Source organism: Pantherophis guttatus, chromosome 2 (genome assembly GCF_059756535.1).
Source record: "Pantherophis guttatus breed Tessera chromosome 2, ASM5975653v1, whole genome shotgun sequence".
NCBI lineage: Eukaryota > Metazoa > Chordata > Lepidosauria > Squamata > Colubridae > Pantherophis > Pantherophis guttatus.
In genome coordinates, this window is record NC_142064.1 from 140,663,781 (window position 1) to 140,679,761 (window position 15,981).

Below are 15,981 nucleotides of genomic sequence, written 5' to 3' on the forward strand. Positions count from 1 at the left end.
CTACCTTTCAGGCACTTGCCTTCCCTGACAGCCAGCTGCGGGAGAAAGGTGAGCAGTAGGAGTCCGGGGAATGGGGTGGGTGGGCGGAGCCACAGGAGAAATTTAAAACGTTTTCCTACCGGGTTCTGTGGGCGTGGCTTGGTGGAAGGGGGTCTTGTGACTGAGTGGGCATGGCTGTGAATGACATCGAGTTGGCCACGGCCACTCAGTCACAGGACACCCCCCCCCCCCCCACCAAGCCACACCGACAGAACCGGTAGGGAAAAATTTTAGATTTCACCCCCGTTCCAGACCATAAGTCCTGAGTCATAAAATGGTTTTACAACTTTTTTTGGTTGTACCTATATTTCTTTTTGGTTATTAAGCAATCACGGTGGTCATTAAACGAACTAATACTTCATCTGAAAACCTGAAGTAAATGCTGGCTTTTGTTAAAACCGTTGTAAAATGAGATCACATGACCTCAGGACACCACCCACAGCCACAGATTTGGTCTGGTTGCTGAGACGAGCAGCCAAAGTTCGGTCTTTTGACCACAGATGGGATGGGACTGTCATAACTTCTAATCTATAGTAGGTCATAAGTAGCCCCCAGGTGGATCCATGGTAACATTGAATGGTTGCTAAGTGACCACTCATAAATCAAGGATTCCCTGGATAGTGCTCCTGTATTAAAATAATAGTTCAGCTTTCTAATGGTAGGACCAATAGTCTTATAACAACTCACATAACTAGCATGGCTAAGAGTTCCTAAGGCTTATTCTTTGATCTGCCAGAAAGGCTTAATCCTAGAAGATGGGACACCCAAGAACAAGGAGGAAATGCAGCTGTGTTGTCAAGCGCCTGAATTGTGGTCATGTGACTGCGGTGCATGGCCAACCATTGGAACGTCAGATCTGGATTGCAAGTCCCCTTTTTCCTGTAATATTCTGTACATTTTAAAAAACCTTGTATTTGATGTCCATCCTTCCTCTTTTACTTCTGAACACTTTGTTTTGTTCTATATAAGTCTTTTACTATAATAAATTTTAAAAATGGAGAAAGCACTTGGCTGAGGACATTTAAAGCTATAATTTTGGAAATCTGGAATCTCCCAGAGGCTATCAACAGGGAAGATTCTTTGTGCTGCACCACTTTCCATTAGTTGGCTACAAACCTGGGACTTTTTGTAAATGATAGAAATAGGATGGGGTGGCACTAAATAGATGTGCCAAATTGTTTCCCCAAAATGTTTCTATAAACGTGGTAGTATCAGCTTAAAGTTTAACAACATGCCTCTTCTCAGTCCCCACTTAAAAGTGATTATTCCATGAGTCAGTTACACACCTCACAATATACCTCAAAACCAGAAGATCTGATATTTACATTTGCCATATTCAGAAAAAGTCATGAGACAAGGTTCTTAAACTAAAAACAACAAACAACCACCAAAACCACAAGCCCCCCCTTTTTTTTATTGAAAATGAAAAGCACGATAAGTAAAATAAGGAAATACACAATTCAGCAGTTAGCAAGCTTTGATACATTATCAGTTTCTAAATTCTAAGCCTTAGCTTTCAGTCTAATCCCATGCCAATATATGCAGACTTTTACCCGCTCTACAACTACAGGGGGTAAGAAGCTGAGAAAAATCTTTCTGGGTAGGCCTCTCCTAAAGGCCAACAAAGGCTTCTGCCTGAAGTATTATTTAAGCAAGATTCCCTGCTCTGCTTGTGCTTAAGTTAGGGCTTTGTCCATTACCAGTTTGTTCTTAGAGAACTCCACAGAGATTGCGAGTAATACTCAAAAACAGGCCTCCTCTAGCTTTCCCTCCTGGGAAGCTGACATGGAGGATTGAGTGATGCCACAGAAAAATGGCAGGGGGCTTTTTTCACCCCCACATAATCTTTTGATAGTAGGATTGTTTTTCTTTTATATATTTATATTAATTATTTTAAATTAATATTCTTTTATATTAATTTTAACATTTATTTGTCCTCCCTCTAAATCTGATCCAAGGTACCATTTAGGTTTAGTGCAGCCTGAACTTTTAGGAGCCTTTTTCCATCCCGAATTGTATAGAATAGAGGAAACACTTTTCTTATTGGAGCATATGCATTGTCACTGTTAATTCTTTAAAGTCAGAAATCTGGTTTTAAGAGAAAGATACTTTCTCTTAAATTACTTTACAGCGTATCCATAAATATGGGGACGAACTATACTTAGGAACAATGGGCCTATGATGTGTTGCAAGTTCAGTTTAGAAAAACCCGCATTCTCCAAATCTTTCCAGGTCTCTTTTAACAAGGAGCACCCATCTCCCACATATCTCCAAGTAGGGTCACAGACTTGTTGCCAGAAGTAGGTCCAGGTTGATCTGTCAGCTGCTACATGTTCCATGAAATAGAGTGTACCACCCTGGAAAAAGTAAAATAATACAAAAAAGAATAATATAAAGCAGAACGCTTTGAAATTACATAAAAATTCACAGTGTAATCAAGACTGCTGTTATATAACTTTCTGGGGACATGAACTCTTAGGGGGAGCCTGGAACCCCCACAGAACACGTCCCTGGGTGGTGGGTGGCCCCCTACCCAGTATAGCTTTTATGCTGTAATGGTGGGTTGGAGGGAATCAAATACCTCCTGTGAAACAATAGGCCTGATGAGTGGCAACTGGCTCATCAGTATTGACTGAAGGTGGAGACCACATTGGTCAGAACAACTTCAGAAGAACAGCACACTGTGTGGTGGCAGCCACTTAGACAGTGTGTGTACAGGGTTAGAATTCACCAAAAATATACAACAAAATTGACGAGTGTCTAAATAACTCACAATTTGGTTTCAGAGACGATCTTGCAGATGAGATGCCCTATTCCAGTGATGGCTAACCTTTTTGCCATCGCGTGCCAGGAGCAAAGGGGGGGGGGGTTGCGCACAAACGTGCCCCCACCCATAATTCTATGCATCCCACCCCCACGCATGCGTGTGCCCCCACCCCGCTTCTGACACATGATGGCGCGGTAGACCCATTTTTCTCTCTCACCAAGCTCCTGAGCCTGAGTCTGAGGAGGGCAAAAACGGCCTTCCCCACCCTCCCGGAGGCCCTCTGGAGGCTGGAAACTGCCCGTTTGCCAACTTCCAGAGGGATGGAAGGCCTGTTTTTTGCTGTCCCCAGGCTCCACAGCCTCTCTAGGAATCTGGGGAGGATGAAAATGGCTTTCCCCACCCCCCCGGAGGCCAAAAACGGGCCATTTTCGTGTGACTGTGGATAAAAATAGGATTGCCAACATGATGGCCAACATCTGATGACAGATATGGCACAAGAAGAAGAAGGGGACATGAAGCAATAATTAACTATAAAGACAAAATGAAGCTGGAATGCAATTTAGCCATTAATGATTTACAGGAGATTCAAGTTCTAGGAAAACTGCAGAATTGGCCATTTTTATTTAAAGATGGTGACTGAACCAGTTCAATATATTTCCGCATATCAAACTCAACATTTGAATAATTTGTTCTTTTATTTTTTATTTATACCCTTCATTATTTTAACAAATTACTCAAGGTGGAGTACACATCCAACACACTTTTCTCCTCCTATGTTCTCCACAACCCTGTGAGGTGAGTTGACCAAAGTCACCCAGCTGCTTTCATGGCTAAAACGGGACTAGAACTCAATACATCAAGGTACATGAAGAAAGCCAATTTTTCTATTGCTAAATGAATAAAGAGATACAGTCGACCATAAAGTCAAACAAGTCCTATTAAAGGAGAAACAAGCTGTAAGGTGTCTAACAACTTATATTTGGATAGCCCTCCCCTAACTCATATGTTCTCTCAATTCTTTCCCCTATAAAAACACTACTTTTTAATCGTGAATATTCAGTTAGGCTCTAGATACCATTATTATGAGAAAAGATAAATTCCTTTCTAATAACTTCTTATACAGTCACAATTTTAATTGTTCACCTGTTTTCCTTTTCTTCTATTCTAAAATGTTTCAAATGTTGGAGCTTCTCTTTTTAAATTCATTTTATGAACTTCACTGTTTCTTCCTAAATTTATAGTATCATTTTAAAATGCAATCAAGAACAATTTCAAAGGAATGACAGAGAATAAACTAAGCCTCACATCTTGAAAAGATCTTGAAAAGCGGAAATGGTAGAAGGATGATGTTTTTAACTTGTTTAATTGGGTTGTCTTTATCTAGGTTTAGAATTTATATTAAAATTCAAAGGGTTCACAAAATTTTAAGCATCACTGTGTATTTATTAATTTTTTATGTCACCTATCTCCCTTACAAGGTTATTTTGGGTGGCTTACAAGTTATAGAACAAGTAAAAATAATTAAAATATTAAAGTTACACAGATTAAAATATTATTAAAACTGTACTAAACCCAAAACTAAGAGAGCTAAGAGCTGGACGGGATGGGGATAAGGTCTTATCCCATCAGCCACCTCCAGCAGTGAGCTGGTGTATGATGTTATTTTTCCTTTTTCTTTTTTAAACAATATAGTGGAGATTTTGGTGCCAAGTTAAAAAAATATATGCTTTTTTATATCATAAAAATCAGCTTTGCAAGATAATCCAGACAAGAAGCACACCCAGAAGTACTAGCTCTAGCTTTATTGTAATGTTAAATTAACAAAATCTTGCATGTTTTAAAGCACATATTTCCAGTCTAAGAAACTAGGGGAATTTGCCACGTCCTCATTGCTTATTTGGACTCATCTGCCTCTTGTCTAATCATTGTGTAATTTACTAATGCATAGCTCTTCTTCTGTCTCCCAAAGTTATTTCCATATACCATTACATAAAAATACTGCATTGTTTTATATAGACCTTGTTAATGTTATATTGACAAAAAATTTATAATCTCATTAATTATATGTTTACTCATAAATTTTTATGAAAATACATCGTTTTAAATTAAAAAAAAAGCACTGAGAACTGTCAATGTACTCTTTTAAAGAGGGAAATGAATATATATATCTGTATTATTGTTAATTAAAATTTTAAATAAAGTTTAAAGCCACCCAGAGTCACCTTGAATTTTGAGATGGGCGGCTTATAAATTTCATAAATTCCTGTATTAAAGTTTTAAATAAATTTTAAAACCGCCCAGAGTCACTTTAAATTTCAAGATGGGCAACATTAAATTCTATAAATAAATAAATTGCTGTATTCTTAACTAAAGTTTTTAAATAAAGCGTAAAGCCGCCTAGAGTCACCTTGAACCATGAGTTGAATAGCATATAAATTTAATAAACTGTAAGAAAAAATACATTTGGAGTTAACAGATGCAAGAAAAAAAATATCCAAAACTGTGGAGCAGTTCATCCCTTTGCATTCTGCTCACATGTACTTTGAATTTGTTCCCTAAAAGTGACAATTGGAAGTATAAATAACAAATGTTGGGAACAAGACTTCAACAATGCATTGGGATTTTTATCCATTTTGCAGCAAGAAAGAAGTACTGAATAATGTTGGTCTCAAACCTGAGTTGCTAAATATTACTATTAGTTGGGCAGGGAAGACTCATTCACTTCATTCTCTGTGGAAATAAAAAGTAATAGAAAATTGTGTCTTAACTTGTATAGCATTAGATACCATATCACCTTGAGAATTCTCTTTCTAGCTCCTCTCTCATCCATCTGAACTTTTGTTGTGCTAAAGAAAGATTTTATGTGACACCATATCATTACCGTAGAAAGGCCATAAATTTCTGCTTATAGTATCTTGCAATTAAGTTGCTGACCTTTTTTGATTCTAAACAGCCAGATCTCACCAACGACTTTAGATCATTCTGGTCAGAACACAAGTCTGCATGACTGATTCAAAAATAGGAAACCAAAAGTGCCAAATTTCAAGAGTGGCATATTGAGAATTACAGCTTGTTATTACAGATTGTTGCTATGCTTGATCATCTCTTACCACTACTTTTCTATGCTTTTTGATTTTCATTTCCGTGGCTTGGTCTTGACTGTTTGCCCTAGTCTCTTTGTTCTTTGAGCAGATCATGAGACATCTTATGAAACTTTTATATCTTCTTCAGATGATTCTGATAGGCAGGATATATTAAAATGAAGCTGAGGATGTACAATAAACACAACAATAAAGCTCAATGAACAATGTGTTTCTTGGGAGAAAAACTAGCAAGTTGGACAAATACCCTGTTATGAATATTATCTGAATTTTAGTCACATTCCAGGTGCTAGGAACAACCCCACAATTCCTATTTGGAAGATAATGCTGGCTTTGCTGGATTATTATTTGATTACAGAGTGCAGCACTTAATAATTATAACTATGGAAATGACTGCTAATTTTCTCTGTATAGCAAACATGAAAGGTCTGGATACTTCATTTCTCAAACTGCATAATATATCAATATACATACAGCATCCCAAAGCCACTGGACTGCATACTATCCCCAGCCTCTGTTTGTTCTTCTTATCACTAGAAGAACTGTTTTGAACTTCTGCAGGGAAATGGCAGATTTGGGGCAGCATTTTAAACTTTTACTTAAAGGTGAAGGCCAGTCTTTAGTCTATTTACTTAAGATACTGTGCTGTACAGAGGCTTCTGCAAGATCAGAGACTAGGCCAAACCCACCCCAAAGTAGTGTTGTGTCACAGCAAATATAACCAAATGGGCACAGCCTGTGCTGTGACAGCATAATGCTCCCCCCCCCACTTTTCCTCATGTAACCCACCTTGTCCTCCTGCTACAGTGTCAGCTTGATCTACTCTGGTTGCTACTCCAGTCTCCTCCAAATCAAACTTGATTTCATGCAGACTTCCACATGGGGAGAGCATTTTTGGAAACCACTTAAGACAAACCATTCAAAAGCGGTTTGTCATTTCACAGAGATGTTGTTTTAACTTTTCAATCTAGCTTCAACCTAATGTTTTCTGGAGATGTCTCACTGAAGTACCAACTAGGCCCCTATCTCAGGCCAGAAGCTTGCTGCCATTTACTAACATTAAAGTTATGAATATATTCCTTGAAGTTGTTGTACAGGGTCTGAAAATGATTCAGAAACCCAAGACAGGCAGGAAAGGTGCGGTTGCTTTAAGCAGGAATCCAGTTTAGGTTCAGCCAAAAAATCAGCAGCACAAAGAGCAGCAGAGAGGTGCTGTTTTTGTGGGATCTAAAGCCCTTGCTCCCATGCACATCTGCATAGTGCCCATTATTTTCAAAGCATGTACACCTGCCTTGTGCCCATTATTCGGTAGTCTGGACAGACCAGACGTAAGTTTCCCTTTTCCCCCTTTGACTTACTGGTCTGAGCACTCGCAGAACCTCCTTCAAGACAGCCTGGGTGCTGTTCACAGAGCAAAGCAGCAGCGTGCAAACCACCACGTCCATAGAGTTATCCGACACCGAAGACATGTTCTCGGCAGAGGCGACCACAAAATTCTCGAACTGGAGATGCGTGTTCTGAGCCATGCTCTCCAGGAGGAAATTCTGAAAGTTGGGATTGTAGTCCACGCAGGTCACGCGAGAGTTGGGGGGATAAAACTGAAAGTTGCTGCCGGTGCCCACGCCAATCTCTAGCAGGTGGAGCTTTCCCGAGGAGTCGGCAAAGTCCTGCATGTTCTTGAACAGGCTCTCCTTTTCCTTGTGCAGTTTTTCATTGTAGTTTTTGCTCAACTTTTTCATGAAAAATGGGAAAGTTTTTTTACAAATAGGATCCCATAAGCCAAAATAGGCAAGCACATAGATGGGCAGGGTGAGGATTTTTATGCATTGTTGTAAGATGAGAATCAGCATCGTCGCCGGATTAGGAGAGAAACCCTTCTTGCTTGATCCTCCCCCTCAATGATTTGCTTTAAATACTCCCTGCTATGCCCTGTTCCTTTAATGATGTTTCGTAAGCAAACCGTCCACATCCGGTCCCCAGTTGGGATCTGTTCCAGATTTTCCTTAAAGCCACAGCGACTCTTTCAGTCACTTAAAAAAAATCTTTTAGCTCTACAATTCGGGTTTGATTGGTGTGGGAGTAGGAATGGATTTCCAGAGAAAAAATTGCAGACAACAGGAACCAGCACCACTACCCAGGTGACCCTGAGGACACTGCAAGGAATAGAAATCCTTCCATTCTCCACTATCCTGTCAGAGCTGAAGAAGCTTCTTGGATAAGAAGCGAAACATGTTCTAAGAAAAAAACAAGAAAGTCCTGGTGCCTCCTGAAAAAGCACCTTCGGGACTTTCAGTCATTTGTTGAAAAAAAAAAAAAAGACCCAGTGGGTGTTGTAATTTGCAACATTTGAATTTGATTTAAAATGCAGATTGTTCCCATGGAATCTTAGAGCTGGAAGGGACCTTGGAGGTCTTCTAGTCCAGCCTCCAATTTTAAACTGGCTCAGGTAATGAATTGCCTCCCAAATTGTCTACAGCGTTGGCAGATGTTTAAAGTAAATCCACAAAAGACATTTTTCATGTTTCTTTAATATGTCTGTTTCTGAGGAAATGTCAGGGATTAGGAAAAGAAATTAGACATCTTTGCTTGAAATTGAAAAAAAATGAAACTTTGATTTTAGGTTTTGATTAGAATGATTTTGTTGTTCTAGAAGCAGCTTCAAATGTTTAGAAATGTAAAGCAAAAAGTTGAGATCGTAATTTTTTTTTTGTAGTTTATGCTCTGAAAAAAGTTGGAAGTCACTTTTTTTCCCGATCTTTCTCTCTCCACACTTATTTCCCTTACCTATCTAACTTTTGTTTCTTTTTTGTATTTTTATTTTATAATAAACTTTAATATCATAAAAATGCACATCAAATAGAAATAAATTAGGTCTCTTTAACATCAATAGCTCTCCAAAGTCTTATTGCAGATTTTTCTTAGAAACAACTTATTAGGGGAAACGTTTCAGAATTAAAGAAGCTGGAGCTGTGCCCAAAAATACAATGACAATATTTTCTTCGAAAAAAATAAAGGACAAACCTGAAAAATGGACAAATCAGAAACATATTCAGATGTGTGTCTGTGTGTTGTGTGCATGTGCATTGAAAAGTAATTTTGAAAATATGTAGCCTACTTTGGGATAGAGAAACTGGGAAAAGTACAGTTTTTTAAAAAAAGAAATTGGACTGATTGATGCATCTAGGCATTCCATTAATTATTTCATTGTGAAAATACATTGTCTAGGACAATTTAAGAAAAATAAGTGGCAAAGTGGAATCGGAGAAGCTGTTTGATGAAGCCAGAGAGGCATTCTAGTTTCAGAACAGAACAAAACAGAGTTGGAAGGGATCTTGGAGGTCTTGGAGGTCTTCTAGTCCAACCCCTGCTCAAGCATGAAACTATACCATTTCAGACAGATGGTTGTCCAATCTCTTTAAAAGCCTCTTCTGTTGCAGCACCTCTAACTTCTGGAGGGAAGTCGTTCCACTGATTAATTGTTCTCACTGTCAGGGAATTTCTCCTTAGTTCAAGGTTGGTTCTCTCCTTGATTAGTTTCCATCCATTGCTTCTTGTTCTGCCTTCAGGTGCTTTGGAAAATAGGATGACTGTGTCTTCTTTGTGACAGCCCCTTAGACATTGGTTTCCTTAGTAGTTCCACCATCCTTCAGATGCTTTTTGTAAATGCAAGGCACAACATAGGAGAACAAACACATCAGGACTAGATTCAGCTGTCCATCTGCATTTAAAAGACACAGGCCACTCTTTTGAAGGCAGCAAAGTCCACATTTTGAACAGAGAGTACTGCTGGTTTGAAAGAGGGGTTAAAGAGGCCATCTATGTCAAAATTGAACAGTCCTCTCTCAACAGAGGGGAGGGTTACAACATCATTTATCTCCAGTCTACAACACAGTCCTTTCAACAATTCCAAGAAGGCTCCACACAAATTTACACCACTCAGATGACTCTGAGGACACGGAAACACCTCCAGGTGACCTTAATGACCGGCTAAAAGAATGCAAATGAGCAGCTGTCTGCAAGGAGTATAAATCCTTCCATTCCCCACCATCCAGTCAGAGCTGAAGAAGCTTCTTGGATAAGAACTGAAATGTCTTCAAAGAAAAACTAGAAAGTCCAGTTGCCTCTTGAAAAAGCGCCTTTGGGACAGACTGTCAAAATGTTCTTCAGCCAGTCACCATATAGTACTCTTGTCATCAAGCCACCTTATTATTAAAAAAAAACAACTTTTTTTTTAAATCAGCCCCAGTTGCCTTAAAATAATAAAGTTGGGGGTGAATCTAAATTGAGTGAATTGTACTTACTGGACCCACTGGACTAAATGTGAACATATTAAAAAAAATCTTAAACATCTTCCTTTGATTTGGCTTATAAATGATCTGGAGAATTACATAGGTAGTCTGGAACAATAACAAATAAATATAGGGAAGGGAAGGGAGAATTCGTAGGCAACCAGTGATATGTCTATTGACCAGGATATAATTATTTTTTAATCAATTGTTTTCCTTTCAATTTTCTCTTCTCTTTGAAATCAATTGGAAGAAAAGGTATAAGGCACATTTTGTTTAGGAGTATCTGTTATGCTCAAATTCCCAAAGTATGTCCTTAACACATATGCAGTTGCCTAGTGGCTGGTGGCTTGAGATCAGAGGTCTGTGGCTAGAGCTGGATCTGTTCAGAGAATAAGATTCTTCAGATCTGAGATCCCAGACCTCTTTCAATCCTCTCTTTTAGACAAGTCCTCCCAGACTCATTTGCCTGTAAAGCTTTCTGAGAATGTAGCAGCTTTCCTTCCCACAGAACAGGGATCTCCAACCTTGGCAACTTTATGACTTGTGGACTTCAACTCCGAGAATTCCTCAGCCAGCTTCTTGAAGTTGACAAGTCATAAAGTTGTCAGTTGGAGATCCCTGCCTTAGAGGAGCAATTTTCACCTCCTTCCTAAGTTGCATCAGCTGCCCTTGAGAGGAGTTTAATTTTATTTTGTTATCCTTGACTTCATTTCCATGGAAACCAGTGACTGAAGTGGCACTACTGAAATGAGAACCTGCAACCAGCCCTGTTTACTTTTCAGCTTGTTCAGATGTGGAATAACATTTAATCCAAGAGAAGAGGGTAAAACAAGATGGACATACCTTTTTATTGCAAATTCCAAAGTAAAAAGATGTACAGTACAAAGGAAATCAGATAAGTCAGATGCTGTTCTTTCAATCTATTTTGTTACTTTTAAAATGCATATTATTTTGTTCCCCCTGCTTCTCCCGTCCTCAAAACACCTTTCTCCCATTTGCTGTTGTTATCTTAAACCAGGTAAACCTACAGGCTAGGGTTTAAAGATGTGGACAATAAACACATTCGTGAGATGGTGGTACAAGCAGAATGCAGCCAAAAAAAAAAAAAAAAAGTATTTGCCCTGATATCTATTGGGAGGGGGGAAGCTTTTGTGGAGGTTTTAGCAGCATTAACCACACCATCTCATTATATTTTTTCCTTTAGTCCATGGTTCTGTCACATACACAACTAGAACACAATGTCCATGTGAACCTCAGAAAAGCATTTGAACAGATGTGAATTAAGTTGAGCCTCACAACACCCCTGTGAGGTAGGTAGTTACCCATTATACAGATGGGTAAAACTGAGGCACACACAGAGAGGTTAGATAATTTGCCCGAGATCAATCTGCCATTCGGTCACTCATTCACACAAAGCTGAAAACAGAAATCACTAGAATCCTGTTAGAGAATTATCAAAGTCTAATACCTGAAAAAGACATTTTCCCATTCTTTTACAAAATCACTCTCTCATGCCCCTAGCACTCTCATTTTCTCTTCCCCACACACTCCCACAAAAACAGAAACATACATGTATACCTCCCTATATAAATGCAACATGCAACATATGAGAATTTTTTATATGGATTCATATCTCATGTGACACAATTCTAGTAGACATTGTAATCCGTTTGAATGTTGTCTTGAATTTCTCTCCATCAAAATGTTCCAATCTAGTTTAACACCAGAGTTAAATTGAAAATCGCTCTTGTTCACTGGTAAATAGAAACATTAAAAATAATACTTTACATTCTGGAGAGTGGCTGAGTGGACTGTTAGTATTAATTGCCCTTTTAAAAGGATTCCTCATGTGCTATTTATCTCATGGGGATCACAATAATACTGGTGAACTTTAAACTTTAGACTTCTCCTGCAAAGTCCAACGTGCACTGATTCTTTGTAAAGGGAGTAGACAAAACATCTACTCAGTGCTCAGTGCTCCTTTACTTGCGTTTTGTGACTGTTAAATTCTTATTGTAGCTAATACGGTAAACTTTGGAAAGAAGACTAGATAGAAAAAAAAATCATAGTATGAAAGGGAGAATGAGATCTGCAGACAGGTGAGGGAGAATGAGATCTGCAGACAGGTGCCACACATTCATACAAAACAGGGTTGTTTCAAAGCAAATGTCAGTTCTCAGCAATATCACAAACAGATGCACAAAAGTAAATTATATGTAGAAAAAGTTGTTGGTTGTATTCCTCTCAGAAGGACAACTTAATAAGTCTCATGCAATTCTTCCCAATCATAGTTTGATTCCCAATTGAAGTATTGATGACAAAATAGGCACCGCAGCAACACAGCATACATTTGTTTGTTGACAGAGATGATCTCCACATGGGAGAAATAGCTCAGACGAATTTTTCTTTTCTGGCCACATATTACAAGTGTTCAAAGAGAGCAAGTGGACCATGAACTGCCTCCCTTGGGAGACTTATTGAAAACATAACACCTCTTTTGCTCTTAACTCCTAGCAAAGCAAGTGCATAAAGCAAGGATGTCTCATCTCAGCCCTTCAAACGGAAAGCTTTAAAGAAAAAGTCGCTTGGAACAAAGAACTTAAGAATAAGACATTGGCACACACTGCTGCTATTCACTGGATGGATACAGAACATGGACAAGCCGAGGTCTGGTTGTCCACTGACAATCACACAGCTAACACCCTATCATATAACTGTTTCTGGAGAGAGTGTTACTAGTACACAAAGGTTAAGGAAAGAGGGGAAAAAGGCATGAAACAGAGTACTGCAAAACTACCCATTTCCTGTGCCAAGGTAAATGCAGCATCCACCTGAGAACCTTCTATATGTGAAAGTGATTGTTATGCTGCAAAAGAACACTGGCTTTTCTCAAGAGCTTACCTGTTTTAGCAGATAAGGGTGTTTACACACTAGTGCATGAGGCTGAGGTTCTTAATGTCATAAGAGACCAGATAGTCCTTCAAGCTAATTTTCTTATCATCTTTGTCAACCTAGTATTTAAGTTCTTTCTGTTTATAACCTTCTAAACAAATATCAGCTTGAACCAATTCTCTTCATTCCCACCTACCACAAGAGGTGACTGTAGACTTTCAGATTTTTAACGGGTCCCCCCCCCCCCCAATTACAGATTATGGGGAATGCTTCAAAGCCTCATAAACACCAACGCATTTGAAGAGAAAATATATACAAACCTAGGAATCATGTATATCACTTTTTTCAAAAGGAGTTACCGGTATGTACACATTGAATCACCTTGTACCATGAAATATAATGTGACCTCCCTAGTTGCATACAGGAGGCTGCATTTTCCTGATATATCTATCTATCTGTATCTAATTACTCTGTTGCCAAATACTGGTTGCGAAGAGACAATATTATATACATCCAAAACTCAGCCCAAGGAAATATTCTCACTGGACCAAGTCTGGCCCAGTTCATTATACCTGAATGTACCCTGTATGACAGGGAATGTTGTAGCTGAGTAACAATGCTCAGTCCTTTGCTTTCCAAATTGTCCCAATCTTTCTGGTCCTTGCTTTTTCCTCTCTTGGATTTTGAAGCATCAAACCCATAAAGGTTTGTAGGGTAATATTAATTTAGCAATATTAACTTAGCAATAGTTTCCATCAGTTTTTCATCAAAGCGTTAATAGTCCAAAATCAATCTGAAACTGGCCATTTCTAAATGCCCATAATATCCACTGGAAAAAAAGAAGAGAACTCAGTATAAATTCTTAGTCTTACTGGCTTATTCCTAACATCTGCTCCTACATTATTATTTATTATTTTTACAGTTAACATTTTTCTTTAAACTTTTTCTTTAACCTTACCTTATAAAGTGAACTACCCAAAAGATCAAACAGATACCTTGGTAAAATAAAACCAGGAATGTTTATTCTGGGCTCTTTGGAATAGGGGACTACATAGCTTTCCAAATAAGTGATGCTTTGTTAGTTAACAATTGGAATAACTTTCTAAACCGAGAAATAATTAGGAAGATCCTAACTGATCCATCTAAGCTATTATTGTTCAGTTTGGTTGGCAGCATCTTTCCCAAAGTCTCAGGCAGAAAAGGGCCCTTCCCATTATTTCCTATACGTCCTCTTTAATTGAACCAAGACTGAACCAAGACCATCTGCCTACATACAACTCATATCCATGACTATGGACCTTTCCCAAGAATGATAACATTCAGATCTTCTCCACTGGTTGGTTACCTGCTTGTGTAATAATACTTGAAACAAATTAAAAACCCAGACAGAAACTCCAATAACTATCTCAGGATTAATTCAGTGTGTGATTCTTTTTCTTTCTGTTTACTCTTTATCAGAAGGTTCAGAAAGAAGACCAAGTGCAAGATGACATAGACTGCATTATTTTATGAAACAAAATGTAAAAAAGAGAGCAGTACTGTAAATTAAAAACATTTCAATGTAATTTCTCATAGATAGGAGAATATTCCCCCCCCCTTTTTTTTTGCTAAGCTAAGGAAAATTGATTCATTGGGAAATTGCTATGTGATGAGTGTTACAATTATTTGCAATGGAGTTAAGATTTATTTTACTGATGCCTAGTAACCAGAGAACTTGGCTATGGGTTGTTCTTTTGACTGTGTAGTGTTAAAAATGTGTCCAATTCTTAGCTACCAAAAATAGGTGGTTTGCCAGCTATGCCACTTACCAAAGAAGCCTGTAAGCAAGAATAGGCACATTTTTCTTTTAACTGTCAATGTAGGCAAGTGATATGTGGATTCTGTCTATTATTATATCCTCCCCTTCAATACTCAAATATCAAAAGTCCATTATTCTTGAACAAAGTTGACCGATCACTATGGGAACACATTAGACTGTTGTTCAGCCCCCTCACCCATCAGATATTTTATATTTGAGAATTCTCTTCCCTTTGTACAAAAAATTGTTTTACTTTTGCTTTGGTTGGTTTGATTGATAATTTATCCATACCAAAGTTAGCTGCAGATAATCCAGTTTTACTGAACTGTCAGTGTCATCACATAAACAATCTAAACATTAATCACTCTAAAACTATTATGAATCTCATAAAATACTTTTTGAATATTTTAGATATAGGATTTTTTATTTTAAAGAACATTATCAGAATGATAGAGTTGAAAAAATAGGTTTTCTCCCTAGATTTACACTACATGGGAAGCATATTGCAATTTTTTAGCCATATCTGTACTTCTTCTGCAGTGGAAGTTGAAAATCTGGTCATAAGATTTGTCAAATGATAGTTTGTTTCCTGCTCATGTCAGCTTTATCACCACCATAAGTAAAGATGCTAGGTTTCTATCTACAGTGATTTCCATAAGAAGACATAGAATGGCCTAATCTTGAAGTCATGGCATTATGAAGGGTTTTCTCCCCTTCTTTTAATCTATTGTATTCCAGTTTCATTCCATTTCTATGTTACCTTATATTTTATAAGAATTTGCTGAATTTTATTCAAAATTTCCTTTTTCTAGTTTTGGCATTATGACTATTGCATTTGGCCTCACTTATTGTGCTGGTCATTGACAGTAATTAAATAAATCAAAGGGATGTCAAATTATTTAATTATGAATGCTTATTCATTTCAATTTGCATTGATTATCCCCCATATATGTTGTTTTCAGGCCTTTTCCATACATCATTCATTCGCTAGGAAGATAGCCCCCCAAAGAGGTTATTCTTATTATTTCAATTTTAAAAAAGGAAAGGAATTTATAAACAAATGCACTAAACGTAATGTTATTTTTATTAAAATTA

At 37.9% G+C, this 15,981-nt stretch overlaps 1 protein-coding gene across 1 annotated transcript; it reads right to left on the minus strand.

The window, feature by feature from the left end:
* Positions 1-1,946: 1,946 nt before the first annotated feature.
* TMT1A (thiol methyltransferase 1A) lies at positions 1,947-8,077 on the minus strand. Its single transcript, XM_087886938.1, has 2 exons — positions 7,266-8,077; positions 1,947-2,396 (listed from the first exon to the last, which is right to left on the minus strand). Exons 1-2 carry the CDS (start codon positions 7,755-7,757, stop codon positions 2,160-2,162), a joined length of 729 nt encoding a protein of 242 aa, XP_087743064.1. The 5' UTR covers positions 7,758-8,077; the 3' UTR covers positions 1,947-2,159.
* Positions 8,078-15,981: the final 7,904 nt, after the last annotated feature.

Bases quoted from the DNA above. Each gene is read 5' to 3' on its own strand.
- TMT1A (XM_087886938.1), bottom strand. From the start codon at position 7,757: ATGCTGATTCTCATCTTACAACAATGCATAAAAATCCTCACCCTGCCC. The intron at 2,397-7,265 runs GTAAGTCAAAGG...TACTTTTTCCAG, and splicing joins TTCTGCGAGTGCTCAGACCA to GGTGGTACACTCTATTTCAT.